Genomic DNA, 15,311 nt, shown 5'->3' on the forward strand with positions numbered 1-15,311 from the left:
CACTCAAATCTTTAATGAATGAATATATTTCTATTTCCTCCATTGAATCTACTGCGGAATGTATGCAAAGTACTGTACTAGCATAATAATGTAAAAGCTCAAATACATTTTACAGAATCAAAGTGAATGCATATGCTCAAAAAGTCACAGTATGGATTAATAAGCAATACCATTCTTCATCAGACTTCACAAGGTCTTAAATTTACCAGAAACAGGGTATTCTGGGGCAAGGGAATAGGAAGATAATTGTGAAGTGCTATCAGATAGCTAGGTCTGTCATTCTAGTTTATAGAATTTTTTCCCTGTTTTATTTCCTAAGCCTTCTCCCCTTTCCCAGTTTTAGAACTCTCCCTAATAAATTGTGCACTGCTAGCTACTTTTAACTTAGAGAAATAATGACTTTTTCCGAAGCACTCAGGAATACCACCTGTTCACTTATAAAACAATTGTTTGAAGTTTGGCAAGAGATACAGAGAGTTGGTTAAGATTGTATTCTGTCTAGATAGACGCTTTTTGGGGAAGCTGCTTAACTTATGTGAGCCTTGGTTTTCTCCTCTGTGAATCTGGAATCGTTACAGTATCTGTCTCACAGTATTGCTAGGAAGATTAAATGAGATACACAGCATTTAACCTAGTGACTCCTGGCCGCATACAAGCACTCAGTCAGGCAAATGGTTGCTGTTGTTGCTGCAGCTGCTATTCTTGTTATGATACATTTTCTCAGTGCAAAGTTTGCTTAGGTTTCCAGTCTGGTCCATACTTGTTCATTTAGCCTTTGATGTACTTCATGTAATTAAGTTGATGCTTCTGTATGCCAGGAGTATCCCAAAGCTCCGACCACCATTGATAACCTTAAAGGGAACAAGTCACTGATAACTAAGGTTACCTTTATCCACTTCCTGTGTTCTAGGACAGGTAGAACTCAGGCTTCAGCTGAAGAGTAGCGGGTAGTAGGAAGAGAAAGGCGATGGGTGTTTGTTTGAATTAGCAATTTGGAGGGGAGGACAGGCATGCCTGATGTCTCGATTAATAAGAGAAAAGTCAGGGATCTGCAGGTACACAGTACTTCATTTAATGTCATGGGGCAGATGGCTGAACTTGCCTTTTGTGAGCCAGCATGGAAACCACCATTTATATTACTGTGGTTCAGATGTGTTCCAAGTTCCATAGCACCTGATTTTAAAACAAATTTTTGGGCACATCCGTTTTTAATTTGGAAACTGTTTTTAACATACCAACACATGAACATTTATTACTTCTTGCTTTAATACAGAAACATTTACTTGTTCTAAACTTTATTTGCATTTTTTCTAACTAATAGTTTATTTTTAGAACAGGTTTAGGTTCACAGCAACATTGAGCAGAAAGTACAGAGAGTTCCCATCCATGCACCTGCTGTTCCCGCATACACAGCCTCCCCGCTGCCAACACCCCACAGCACCCTGGTCACTTGTGTTACAGTGGATGAGCCTGGGTTTGACACATCGTTACCGCTTCAAGTCCATAGTGTGCATTAGGGTTCCTGCTTGGTGTTCCGCATTCTGAGTTTTGACAAACATGTAATGACACATGCCCACCATTGTAGTATCACACAGAATAGTTACACTGCCCTAAAGATCCTCTGTGTTCTGCCTGTTCATCACTCCCTCCCCTTAAAGCCCTGGTAACCACTGATATTTTTTACTGTCTCCATAGTTTTGCCTTTTCCGGCATGTCATACAGTTGGAATCATACAGTATATAGCCTTTCAGATTGGCTTCTTCCACTTAGTAATGTGCATTTAAGCTTTTCATGGCTTGATAGCTCCTATCTTTTGAGTGCTAAATCATGTTCTGTCATCTGTGTGTATCACAGTTTGTCGCGTCCAGTGCATCAAGAGTTGTGGGGAGCGAGGTGGGTGGCACAAGGTTAAGAAAGACAGTAGCCAACAATAGAGTGCAAGCAGGGCTAAGGGACGTGAGCCCCAAAGGACTGAGCCCCGAATAGGGCCAACCAATAGCTTTTATTAGTTAGGTGTGGAAGTTTGTTAATCTCAAGATCTGTGAATCTCACACGTTATACTAGGAAACTGACTCAGACCTATCACCCTTGCCTGCAGGCAGCGGAACCTGGATGTATGTACCTCCCCAAGGGACAAAAACCTTTAGGCCTGTGAAGAGACGGAGAGCATATCATTGAGTCACTTTCCCTGCAGGATGTGGGAAGGAATGCAGCCACAGAGGCAGAGGCTCTCCTTAGACAGGGGAAGATGGGGGTGCTGTGCCCACCTCTATCGACTCCGCGAGTTCTCCAGATGGTCCCCACGCGACTGTGCGTTCTCCCCCACCTCCCGGAGGATCTTCCCTGTCATTGACTAACCAGCCATCCTTTGGAGCCAAACAGGCAGACATAAGGTGCAAGCACAAAGGTGAAGCAAAGTCCCTGAAAGGATCTGTCTCACAGACTCTCCTTGCTTTAGGGGCAGGTACGAGGAGACAGACAGGTAGGCTGCTTTCTGCGTGGCAACAACAATTTATCCACTCAACCTATTAAAGGATATCTTGGTTGCGTCCATGTTTTGGCCGTTATGAGTAAAGCTGCTATGAACATCTGTGTACAGGTTTTTATGTGGACATAAGTTTTTGGTTCATTAAATACCAAAGAGCGCAATTGCTAGATCGTATGGTAAGAGTCTGTTTAGTTTTGTAAGAAACTGCCAAACTGTCTTCCCAAGTGGCTGTACCATTTTGCATTCCCACCAGCAATGAATGAGAGTTCCTGTTTTTCTACATTCTTGCCAGCATTTGTCAGTGTTTTGAGTTTTGGCCATTCTAATTGGTATGTCGTAGTATCTTGTTTTGATTTGCAATTCCCTAATGACATGTCTTAGTCCGTTTGGAGTGCTCTAACAGAATACCATAGACTGGGTGGCTTATAAACAACAGAAGTTTATTTCTCCCAGTTCTGGAGCCTGGGAAGTTCAAGATTTAGTGTCTGGTGAGGTCCTCCTTTCTGGTTCACAGATGGGGACCATCTCACTGTGTCCTTCCGTACCAGAAAGGGCAAAGGAGTTCTGGAGTTCTTTTAAGGGCACTAATGCCATTCATGAGGGCTCTGTCCACTGACCTAATCACTGCCCAAAGGCCCCCCTCTGAATACCATCACATCGGGAGGTAGGATTTCATCATGAATTTTAGGGGCACACAGAAATTCAGTCCCTAACAACATAGGATGTTGAATGTCTTTCCATATGTTTAATTGCCATTTGTATATATTCTTGGTGAGGTATCTGTTCAGGTCTTTTGCCCATTTTTAAATGGGGTTCATTTTCTTGTTGAGTTGTAAGAGTTCTTTGTACATCTTGGCTAATAGTCCTTTATCATGTGTCTTTTACAACTATTTTCTCCCAGTCTGTGACTTGTCTTCTCATTCTTTGACATTGTCTACTGCAGAGCAGATTTTTAACTTCAATGAAGTCCAGCTTATCAATTATTTCTTTCATGGATGATGCCTCGTGTTGCATCTAAAAAGTTATCGCCACACTTAAGGTCATCTCAGTTTTCTCCTGTTATCTTGTAGGAGTTTTATAGTTTGAATTTTATTTTAGGTCTATGATACATTTTGAGTTAATGTTTGTGAAGAATATAATGTCTATGTGTCTAAATTTCATTTTTTACATGAGTAGGTCCAGTTGATCCAGCACCATTTAAAATATTTTTAATTAAAATTTATTGGGGTGACAAAGGTTAGTAAAATTATAGGTTTCAAGTGTACAATTCTGTAAAACATCATCTATATATCACATTGTGTGTTCACCACTCAGTCAGTTCTCCTTCCATCACCATATATTTGACCCCATTTACCCTTATCTACCACCCCCGTCCCCCTTACTCTCTGGTAACCACTAAACTATTGTCTGTGTCTATGAGTTTTTGTTTCTTTACTTCTTTGTCTTGTTCCTTTGTTGCTTTCAGTTTTATATTACACATATCAGTGAAATCATATGGTTCTCGACTTTTTCTGTGTGACATTTCGCTTAGCATAATTTTGAAAAGACAATCTTTGCTTCATTGTATTGCCTTTGCTCCTTTGTCAAGGTCACTTTTGACTTCATGTGGGTCTATTTTTGGGCTCTCTGTTCTGTTCCAATAACCTCCCGAGTATTTTTTTCTCAATATCACACTGCCTTGATTACTGTTGCTTTATAGTAAGTGTTGATGTTGGATAGTGTCAGTCCTCTGACTTGGTTCTCCTTCAGTATTGAGCTGGCTATTCTGGGTCTTTTGCCTCAAAGTTCAGAATCAGTTTGTTGATAGACACAAAATAACTTGCTGTCATTTTGATTGGGATGGCATTGAATATAGATCAGGTTGGGAAGAACTGGCATTTTGACAATATTGTCTTCTTATCCATAAACGTATACTATCTCTTCATTTAATTTGTTCTTTGATTTTATTTATATTTTTAATAGATTTTATATTACTATATAGTGCTTTAAATTTAGTCAAGGTGGATACGGCTTATAGAAGTGACACCGATAGGGCATCTTAGTTCAAGCGCTTTCCTTTTTGTAGCCATAAAATGAAATCCATGCTCAAATAATAACTTTGTATTAGTAAGATATTCTTTTTTCCCAATGCAGACTACACACATAGGAGTATTTATGTTAACAGTTTAATGATTTAAAGTAGGACTCTCACCATAGACCAATTTTCATAGTTATGTCAAGTCAGACTTAAGCCATTCTTTTATTCTTTTATCCTTGAATTTAGTTCAGCTCATTTTAAGGTAAGACTTTTGCCGTAGGGATAGAAAGCATGTAGAATTTAATATAAATCTTGCATTTGGCTTAGTACATGATTTAAAAGTTGTATGTGCTAAAAGCATTGTGTTAAAAAAGTATATTTATAAATTGAATCCATTATTCAGTTAAGCATTTGGAAGTTCTTTATAGGGAATCACTCCAGTGCTGGAAAAGTACAGTGTTATGACCCTTTTGGTAACCATAATTGCTGAAAAAAATAAACAAGCAATGAGAAATTGGTTTTGCTAAAATACCGACCGGTCCTCAAGCTGCTGATGTCTGAAATAGTGTCACTTGTTAGCAAGATGAACAGCTAGTAACAGAAAACTCCCAGGTGCAAGTTTATCACTCTGTCTACGCTTCCTACCTGCTTTTACTTTTGTTGTTGTTTTGTGTGGAAGATATAATAGCTTATAGGAAACATGATATTTAAAAGGAAGGAATGAATGTTTGCAGGGGAAGAAAAAATAAAGGTGTTACTCATTTTCTTGGTGGTGGTTAAACAAAAGATTGGGGCCTCAATTATGGAATTTAACAATTGATCTTTCTTTTTGGCATTAGTGTATTGTTGAGGTTTCAGTAAACAAAGCCCGTTAATTTTGTCTTTGTTTTTCGTAATTTGACTGAGAACAGGAATTAATTTTATTTTTACTGTATCAGTGAAGTAAATTGCTAGTAAACAAACCCTTCCTTATGAAGATAATATAAGGAAAAATTCCCTTTCTGCTTCCCCCTTTCCTCTTTTATTTTCCTTTCCTCTGCCATTAAACTAGCTCTATAAAATATTCCTTCTTCTCCCTGTGGGAAGTTCCCACAACTCTTCAGTCACTTTGAGTTATTAAAACACATCTAACTTTTAGGGCAAAAAAGAAGTTCCATCCACTGTAAGTTTAAGAGCCCAGTCCACATCATGTAACCCCATGGAACTTACGAGTATATTCTAGCAGAACACAGACAAATAAGTAAGATAAATAAATAAAATATATGCTAGAGAATAGTAGATGCTATGGAGAAAAACTAGAATGGAAGATATGAAATGTGGAAATCATGTGTGACACTTTAGATAGAGTGGCCACAAAGGCCTTACTGAGAAGGTGACTTTTGAGTTAAGACCTGCAGAAGATGAAGGAGCAAACCCTATGGATATCTTGAGGAAGAGCAGAGAAACAACTGGTGCACAGGCCCTCAGGCAGAAGTGTACATTATGTGTTGGAGAAACAGGTCGGTCAGCCAGTTGAACAAGAAAGAGAAGAACAGATAAGAAGAATGGTGGTGGTGATGGTGGCAGCAATTTATGCAATGCCTTGTAGGGTCATAAGACTTTAACACAGAATAAGGTAAGCCTTTGGAAGGTTTTGACCAGTTACGTAATCTGATTTATTTTTTAACTCTGGCTCTACCTGGTTGTCATACTGAGAAGAGATCACCATGGTGGGGCTAAGATCAAAGCTCCCAAAGCAGGTAGGCTCTCGTAATTAACCAGAAAGAGGATCAAGGAGGGCTGATAGGAGTGGAGAGTAGTAGAATTTTTGGTGTGTATTGAAGATAAAACTAACAGAATTTGGTCACAAACTGGATGTTGGATAGAAAGAATGTTGTGAAGGATGAGATTTAGGCTTTTGCCCTTACAAACTGGAAGAATGGAGTTGCCATTAGTTGAAATAGCAAAGATTGTAGGAGGAATTGGAATATCAAGAACTGAATTTGGGACATGCTAAATTTGAGGTACTTTTCAAAATTACTAGATTTAAAATAATTGAAGACTGTTATTGAGCATTTAGATGAATAGTTCTGGATTTCAGGGTAGAAATCTAGGCTGGTGATACAGATTTGGGAGTTAAGAGTTTATTGGCCCTGTTGAAAGCCATAAACCTGAACGCGATCAGTGAAAGCATAGATGTAGATAGAAAAGAGAAGAGGCCCGAGGACTGGCAATATTTACAGGTTAGGGAGATAAGGAATGGCTAAGGAATAGCAATAGTGAGGGACCAGGAAAGTTAGGAGGAAAACCAGTTAAGTATATTATTCTAGCAATGAAACAGAGAAACTATTAGGTTGATGCAAAAGTAATTGCAGTTTTTGCAATTATTTTTAACTTTTTAAACCGCAATTTTTTTTTCTATTAATTTTATTGGGTAACAGTGTTTTTTTCCAGGGCCCATCAGCAGCAAGTCAAGTTGTTGTCCTTCAATCTAGTTGTGGAGGGCGCAGCTCAGTTCCGAGTCCAGTCACCGTTTTCAATCTTAGTTGCAGGGGGCGCAGCCCACGGTCCTATGCAGGAATCGAACCAGCAGCCTTGTTGCAACTGAGCTTACCGGCCGCTCCTATACTGCAATTACTTTTGCACCAACCTCATGTATTGAGGAGGAAGAGTTAAACGTTGCTGGACTAGGCAAATAAGTTTAGGATTTGATAAATGAGCCTTGAGTCTAGTGATGGTGACCTTGGATGAGAGCTGTTTTCAGTGGAACGATTCTGGAGTAAGCCTGTTAAAGTACCATGAGATGGGCACTGGAAGAGTAAGAGGAACGGAGGTTTGTTTTTAATAAAGATTGGGGAAATGACGTTGTGGTATTCTTGTGGGAGTGAGTGACTCACAAGAGAGGGAAAAATAGATGATCCAGGGCTGAGTGTAGAATTGCTGTAGTGTTGCCTTTAGAGAGTGAAAGAGAGTGAAAACTAGTGAAAGGTGTAAATAGCACCTATCAGCATTTATCACCCATTTTTTATTTCGCCGTGTATCCTCAGTGGCGGGTCTGCTGCTAGCCTATCAAATGCTGTGTTTGAATTAGGGTGGAGAGTCAATCCTGCATCCAACACCTTCCTTCCCTACCTGCCCCCATGTCTTCACTAGCAGATGGCACCTTTGTGAGAAGGAACAAGGGCTCCTTTGTTCAGACCAGGCACCCAACATAGGGGCTAAATTTTAGCCCTGACTCACCTTAGGCTAGGTATCTTTGGAACAGAACAGTAATCACTCTACCATAAGCTACAGCCCTACTCATCTACTCCAAGACAAAGAGAAAATCACATTTAATATTCTATCTATTACATATCTCATGAAAGATATGTAATAAACATATCTTGACCTGTTGCAAAATTGCATGTAAGTGAGAAGACAGCAAATTTAAAAACCAAGAGTTTGGTGTGGGAATACCAGCTCTTCTGGCAACTGTCAGCGGGCAGTTAAGATGGATTGTTTACTGTCTGTTTCTTAGTTTCTTCACGTGTGAAAGGAGGGTTTTGGCCTCAACCAGATCCTTTCCAGACTGAAATTATGTGATTCATTAAAATATAGTAATCTCCAGTGTACCTTCTATTAAACCATCTGAATCATAACATAGTTCTGCTAGGAACCAAAAAAGTATTGCTGAGGAAATTTAGTTTCTTTAGAGAACAGCACCCCTTGGGTTCTCACACAAATAATTATTTGCAAAATTTAACTGGGGATTAAATTAGATGGTAGCAGCACTGAAATTATAAGAGGAAATAAAGCAAAATCATTGAGGACAATACAGACTAGTTCTCAGACTTTATCTAAATTCTGTCTATTTTGTAGCTGTGGGACATACAGAAAGATGTTTAACTCTCAACTTTAGTGTCCTCATCTAAAAATAGAAATATAATAATAGTACCTACCTCATAGGTTTGTCAGGAGAATTAAATGAGTTATCTCTATGATGCTGTGAACAATGCCTGGCTTCTCATAAGGACGGAGTAAACCTGAGGTAACATCATTACCGCCGCCGCCGCCAGTGTGACGTGTAGTTCAGAAAGATTTTAGTAAAGAGGCTATTTTATAAAAGTCTCTGACACTGTAATTTAATTTTTGAATGATTATTTTGAATCACTAAGAGAAGAATTAACTTAGAACATGAAATGTCATTGAATCACACTCTGTATTTTTTTTTTTGTTAAAGCAAAATTGGTACCTGGTTTTGTTTGTGAATTTTCAGTGAAAATTCACTTAAGGAATATACCTGATTCTCAAATGATGACAGAACATTACTGTAATTAGTTTCAATTCCTGTGTATACTTCAAACTTATATAGTATTCAAAAATATATTTTCCCTAAATAGGCCAAAATAGTAAGATTTTATTTGTCATATATATCTGCCTTAAAAATAGATTATTGAAGCATCCTGTAAACATTTTGGTTATACTATCAAATTTTCTATACCCTTTCTGTATGAACTATTTTTTAGAGCATATATTCAATTACTGATAGCATCACTTAGCTGATGTTCACAATTCACAGTTTGTTTTACAAAACTAATAAAATATGCTAGTTAAATCATTTTAACTATATCTGAATGTCATACTGTAATTAATATGGTTGATTTATCAATGCTGGTTTGCACTTATTTTAAATCCAACATGCAGATAATTTCTGAACTGAAGGTCGCTTTAAAAGAAGAAAAGCTTATACAATATATTAGTTTAGGAAATCAAGATAATTTATCATGTAAAGGTTAGAGAAAAATGGAAGTCTGTAGGGTAAATTTGAAGAGAATTTAAGTTTTAAGGAGTATTGGGTGCGTCTTACCAACAAACAATTGTGAATTTAAATTTTATTTGAATTGTCTGTCTTGTTTGTATTTTATAAATGAAATGTGTTGAGCACAGTGCAATGTACCTGGGACTTAGTAGTACCTAGCACTCAGACATTGGTTTTAACAACATTCTCACTAAAAGGAACCAGGGGTCCTTGAAGGAAATGGTTGATTTCATGGCTGGGAACCTAGGACATCTTGTTATGCCAGAAAGTAAGGAAGTACCAAAAAAAAAAGGGGGGGGAATGATGGCATCCTGTCACAAGGTTATAGGGGACATTTTGAAGGGGCTCCCACTGGACAAATCTGGGATGATTTGAACATCAAAATAATTAAAGTCTGTCATGAATTATAAATCATTAGGAAAAACACAGGAATCCTTGAGACCTTACCAGTAATGTACACATTCATAAAAATGGGAGAAGAAAGGGCTTGAGCCAGCTGGTAGATGTGGAAGAAAGGTAGGAGTTGCAAAGTCATGATTTTCTCTTCATCATACCGTGTTTCCCTGAAAATGAGACCTAGCCGGACCATCAGCTCTAATGCGTCTTTTGGAGCAAAAATTAATATAAGACTCGGTCTCATTTTAACATAAGACCGGGTAAAATATAATACCCGGTCTTATATTAATTTTTGCTCCAAAAGACCCATTAGAGCTGATGGTCCGGCTAGCTCTTATTTTCGGGGAAACACGGTAGTAGTTCTTCAGTTCATCCAAGTATCACAAATAGGTGTTAAATCTAAGGGAGAAATGTTGATGAAAAACAGGATATTTGCATGGTCTTAAAGTGTCTGTCCAAAGGTTGTCTGTTGGTTGTAGGAAAAAGATCCTAAGTAAGTAGTAGGAAAACTGGACAGCATTTGATCTGGATAATGAAAATTAACATCCCCAATAAGGGATAGGTGAATACCATATGCCTCCGGATGTGATACTCTGAGAAGAACACAACATCACTTATATACTATTCTGGCCAGGAATGCATCACTTGCATCTAATCATGAGGAAACATCAGACAAGTGCAAAATAATGAGCATTCTGTTTAAAAAAGAGCTGTATTAAAAAATGTTAAAAGTCAAAGGCTAAAGGCTCCATCATATGAAAGAGGACTAGACATGTAGGGTATGGGTCGTCCCAAGACTGGATCCTGTATCTGGAGAAAAATTAATTTTTTTAAGGCATTATTGGGTCAGTTCACAGCATAATTTTTCAGATTGTAGGTTAAAGTATTGCTATTATATTTACTGAATCGTAGCTTTATTGTGATTTTATTAGAGGTGATTTTAGGAAATGCACACTGAAGTGTTTACGTGGAAAGGGCTATGTGGTATGTTCAACTTATTCCCAAATGACTTAGAAAAAAGCACGTTGTGTGTGTGGGTGTGTACACATGTACATATACAGAGAGAAAGAAGGGAGGGAGGGGTGGGGTGATCAAGCAAATGGGGCAAAATGCTAACAGAAGGACATTCTGTGTAAAGTCATAAGGATATTCTTTGTCCTTGCAGTTTTTCTGTAAGTTTGAAATATTTCCAAACAAGTTTGTACACACATGCATCCTCTCATTGGGGCGTACTCATTGCTTTAGATCGTAATTCACCTTTAATATTTAATTGGTTAAGCTGTTAACATTCATTGCTTACAGATATACACATTGATTTTTAATTTCTTTTAAATAGTGCTGGGCCTAAAGGAGATAACATTTATGAATGGAGATCGACTATACTTGGTCCACCAGGGTCTGTATATGAAGGTGGTGTGTTTTTTCTGGATATCACCTTTTCATCCGATTATCCATTTAAGCCACCAAAGGTAAGATTCTAGAAGTGCATTCTTTAATATTTATCCCTCTCCAAAAAATTTATTCTAGCGGTTAAATGTGTATTGATGTAATCATTTTAATTTCATTGTTTTTCATGGATTGATATGGAAACTGTCATGTAACCAAGAATTTTAAAACTGTGAAAGTAATTGATTTCTGCCTTTTGCAAATATCTTTTGTAATCAGCAGAAAGAGGATTTATTAATTGTAAATAAAAGTATGCCACTTTGCACATCAATAAAGCAGATAAATTTTAGATTTTTGATATGAGGGAAAATATCCTGTGAACCTTCTTCCTTAAGGAACATATTGAGATAAAAAGAAAACCTGTTTGAAAGTTTCTAGAAATAAGGGTTAAATTAAGTAAGTTGAATTTTCTGCTAAATATCTTATCTTTATGGATGAGCAAAAACTTGAAAATCAATACTATTTAGTAAACTTATTTTGTACCCTCTGTAGGTAAGATGTAGTAAAGGGAATTAGGTTGCTGGGTGACTTAAAGATAGATTTTGGAAGTATCCTGTTATCTCTGAATATGAAGTAGACAGATAACGGAGAGAAGTGTTGAGCTGTGCCTTGTAATGACTGGCAATTATTTTTCAAGTCTTAAACATAAGTTACTTAAATAGTTTCCTCCTCTGAGTTCTCATTATGAAATGGTCAAGCCATCAGGTAAAACCATCAGTATTAAGTTTGAGTATCATTATGCTTTAGTCACAGAGCATAATAGTGTTATAACAACCCTTTAACTATGATGAAAAGTTTTTCTTTTCAACATACAGTTCCTTCTGTTCCAAATACTATTTAAAATATATGTAACACTTTAATGCATGAGTGCATATGTGAGTGCGTAAATTAAGGGTTTATTTTATTTAAAAAATGACAGGATCATTTGTCCATTATCTAATAAGGTAACAATAGTTCCGCCTATTGGTATTTACCTTAAATTACAGATACCAAGGTTCCCTATCACCTAGAGGTATTTGCTCTCAACTATAGCTATCAGTTTTTTGGGTGCTTTACTATGTGGTCCCATCAGAATTTCAGATATTTAAGTGATTGTCTTACTTAATGCTCTCAGGTATTAGGGTATGTCTTGCTAGATCAGTCAAACAAAGGGACAAAACTTACGTGTCAATAATGCCACAAATTATATTCACATGAAGAAGGAGATCATGTGGTAAGTACTTTTATCTTAACATAAGTATTTATATAACTACTTACCTCATGGTCTCCTAGGAAACCTGAATAATTAAGAAGGGGGTTTGTTAGGAAAACTAGAAGATAGCTTTTTTTTTGCAGTTATTTCTTTTAACTATGTACAGATGAAAGAAATGAAATTGCAAATAGAACAAGTAAGCTATTATGTAAACAGGAAAAGACCTCTGTCACCCCCCCCCAAATACAATACACAATGACTCTTAAGTGGCAGTATATCACTCACTGCTCAGTTTGCATTCAGTGGTTTTCTGTATTACAGAATATTATTCAGATCTGTAGTTGGACAAGTCAAAAAGAAATAAGGCTGCTGTTATCTTAGTGATAGGTACAATTATTTCTCTACTTCTTAATTTTGAAGTTCAGATAAAATGTTGAGCTTCTTGAATAATTATAAAATTTTAGTTCTCTTCTGTTCACTTATTGTGAATAGCTGAAAGGATTCAAAATAATGTATTGTGTTTGTAAACAATGCATGTAATCAATCAGCTGTCAATAATCTGAACATATATTATTCCCACATTGTAGAGCAGAACTGCTAAAATAATGCAACCTACACGTGTAATTTTAAATTTTCTAGTAACTACATTAAAAAAATAGAAACGGTGAATTAATTTTAGTAATACATTTTATTTAACAGTATATCCCAAATACTGTCATTTCAGCATGTAACCAATATAAGAGTATTATTAAATTAATGATATTTTACATTCATTCTCTTTTTGGTGCTGAGTCTTTGAAATCTGGTGTGTATCTATATATATTTTTTGTTTTGTTTTGTTTTGTTTTGTTTTTAAAGATTTAATTGGGGCCAGGACTTTTCCAAGTCAAGTTGTCCTTTCAGTCTTAGTTGTGGAGGGCGCAGCTCAGACCAGCTGAGCCATCCGGGAGCTCAGCTGCAACTCACCTCAAGATGCTGTGTTCAATCTTAGTTGCAGGGGGCATAGCCCACCATCCCTTGAGGGAGTCGAGGAGTCTAACCAGCAGCCTTGTGGTTGAGAACCCAGGCTCCAACCAACTGAGCGGCAGCTCATTGATTTCATTCTAGTTAAGGAGGGCACAGCTCGCTGGCCCATGTGGGAATCAAACCAGCAGCTCCATTGCCCAGAGCTCACGCTCTAACCAACTGAGCCACCCGTCCACCCCAAAATCTGGTATATATTTTTCACTTTTAGCCTATCAGTTCAACTAGCCACATTTTAAGAACTCTATGTAATTAGTATTTATATTAGAACAGTTCTAGAGGTGCATAGTCTCCTCTCGCCTCACCCCTGCAAGACCAGTGGTTTCTTGCCCTATAGACAGGTGGTTTCTTGTTTTTAATTTTGCATCCCTATTAGAAATACACTTTTGAGGGCTTTTAATATTTTTTTTCTAGACTCTACTTGGGAGATCACAGTACATTGCTAATTCCAAGAAATCACAAACTCTTTTTTTCTCTCGGAAGCTCCAAATTCAGAATTAAACACCCAGTTAGTTTTTGTGATGGTTTTGAAACTTGACAGTATTTGTTCCTATGATTTATCCTCTTTCTTCACACATCTTAGTGATATATTAGTTTCCTTTGTTCAGTAGCTTAAGATTTTGCTTGTTTTATTTACTATCTTAGTCTAACTAGACAGTGAGGCAGTTGTGAAAACGAAAGGCTGAGAAATAGGCCCATGATTTAACCCACCTTCCTCTAAATCCTTCTCTTAGTATTTTCTGACACATGGCAAGAAATTAGCTGGATTGATACCAATCGTTTCTACTAACAACCTAATGTAACTTTTGTTTGATGTTAAAAAAAAATTCTTTACCAGTTCCACTTACCTTTGGCATCAAAACATTTTTGTTCTCCTTCCCTTTCTGTCTTTAAACAGAGGTGTGTGTGTGTCTGTCCATGCATGTGTATATGGTGCACACCCACATACATATATAGAATTACTGTGTCATTCATTTTGATTAATCAAATCAACTACTTACTTTGGCTTAAGATCAATATAGTTCTTGCTATACTGGGTAAAAATAAAATTTCTTTCAACTGAATTAAAACCATTTAAATTTGTTATCACTTAAACATACTATTTGATTAGCTCGTCAGTTAAATTATTTGCTGTTTAGTGTCATCTGTGATGTGTTACCCTTCATATTTGCTGGTGAGAGTTTTGGTTGGTACGAAAGTATTCATTTTCTTCCTGTCTTTAATGTGACTGCCCCAGGTTACTTTCCGCACCAGAATCTATCACTGCAACATCAACAGTCAGGGGGTCATCTGTCTGGACATCCTGAAAGACAACTGGAGTCCTGCTTTGACTATTTCAAAGGTTTTGCTGTCAATTTGTTCTCTTTTGACAGACTGCAACCCTGGTAAGCAAATTTTTATTAACACATACAATGAGGCTACAGAGACCAATGAATTTTTTTAGTTAGGTTTTAAATGTGAATTTGAGAAGCAAATGCTGTTGGTGAAAAGGTCAGCATAAAACATTTTGCAAGGAAATTATTACTGCCATTTCGATTAGAACTGACCAAAAGTTTCACAATAACTTCTTTCAGTTTGTAATGGACTACTGCTCTGTAATTATTCTCCCTATTATTCTCCCTATTATTGATGGACTCATGTTTTCTGAATTATGTAGTTGTACAAACCACTTTTGACAGTAACAAATGTCTCTGACACCAGTGACTCTTGTTCTTTTTTCCTTTTTGGATTATAGTTAGTTGTGTTTGATACAGTAATAGTGGATATTAAAAAAATTATGGCTAATCAGAGAGTTGGACTAGATTATGATTGTATAACCTCAGAGATAAAGTCATTAGTGCATAATTCATAACATTTTAAAGAAATGCATAACTGCCACACACAATCTTTAACATGGGTAACTGATTTGAAAGGTGGTATTTAAGCCAAGGATTTTGAGTATGTTATCTTACTAAGAGGTCATTTTTTAAAA

The 15,311-nt window shown here is 37.0% G+C and overlaps 1 protein-coding gene across 8 annotated transcripts in view; it reads left to right on the forward strand.

Annotated features, from left to right (window-relative positions):
- The window catches only part of UBE2E3 (ubiquitin conjugating enzyme E2 E3), an 84,253-nt gene that overhangs the window by 67,298 nt on the left and 1,644 nt on the right, over positions 1–15,311 (forward strand). For all 8 annotated transcript variants that reach the window (XR_013993510.1, XR_013993511.1, XM_081051386.1 and 5 more), the window contains 2 exons: positions 11,015–11,147; positions 14,577–14,724. Coding sequence is in view for 6 of the 8 variants with exons in the window: in XM_081051386.1 (XP_080907512.1) it covers positions 11,015–11,147; positions 14,577–14,724 (281 nt within the window). In the remaining 2 variants the exon portion in view is untranslated. The remainder of the gene's footprint in view (positions 1–11,014; positions 11,148–14,576; positions 14,725–15,311) is intronic.

The sequence above is a fragment of the Rhinolophus hipposideros genome (genome assembly GCF_964194185.1).
Source record: "Rhinolophus hipposideros genome assembly, chromosome: 6".
NCBI classification, from domain to species: Eukaryota; Metazoa; Chordata; class Mammalia; order Chiroptera; family Rhinolophidae; genus Rhinolophus; species Rhinolophus hipposideros.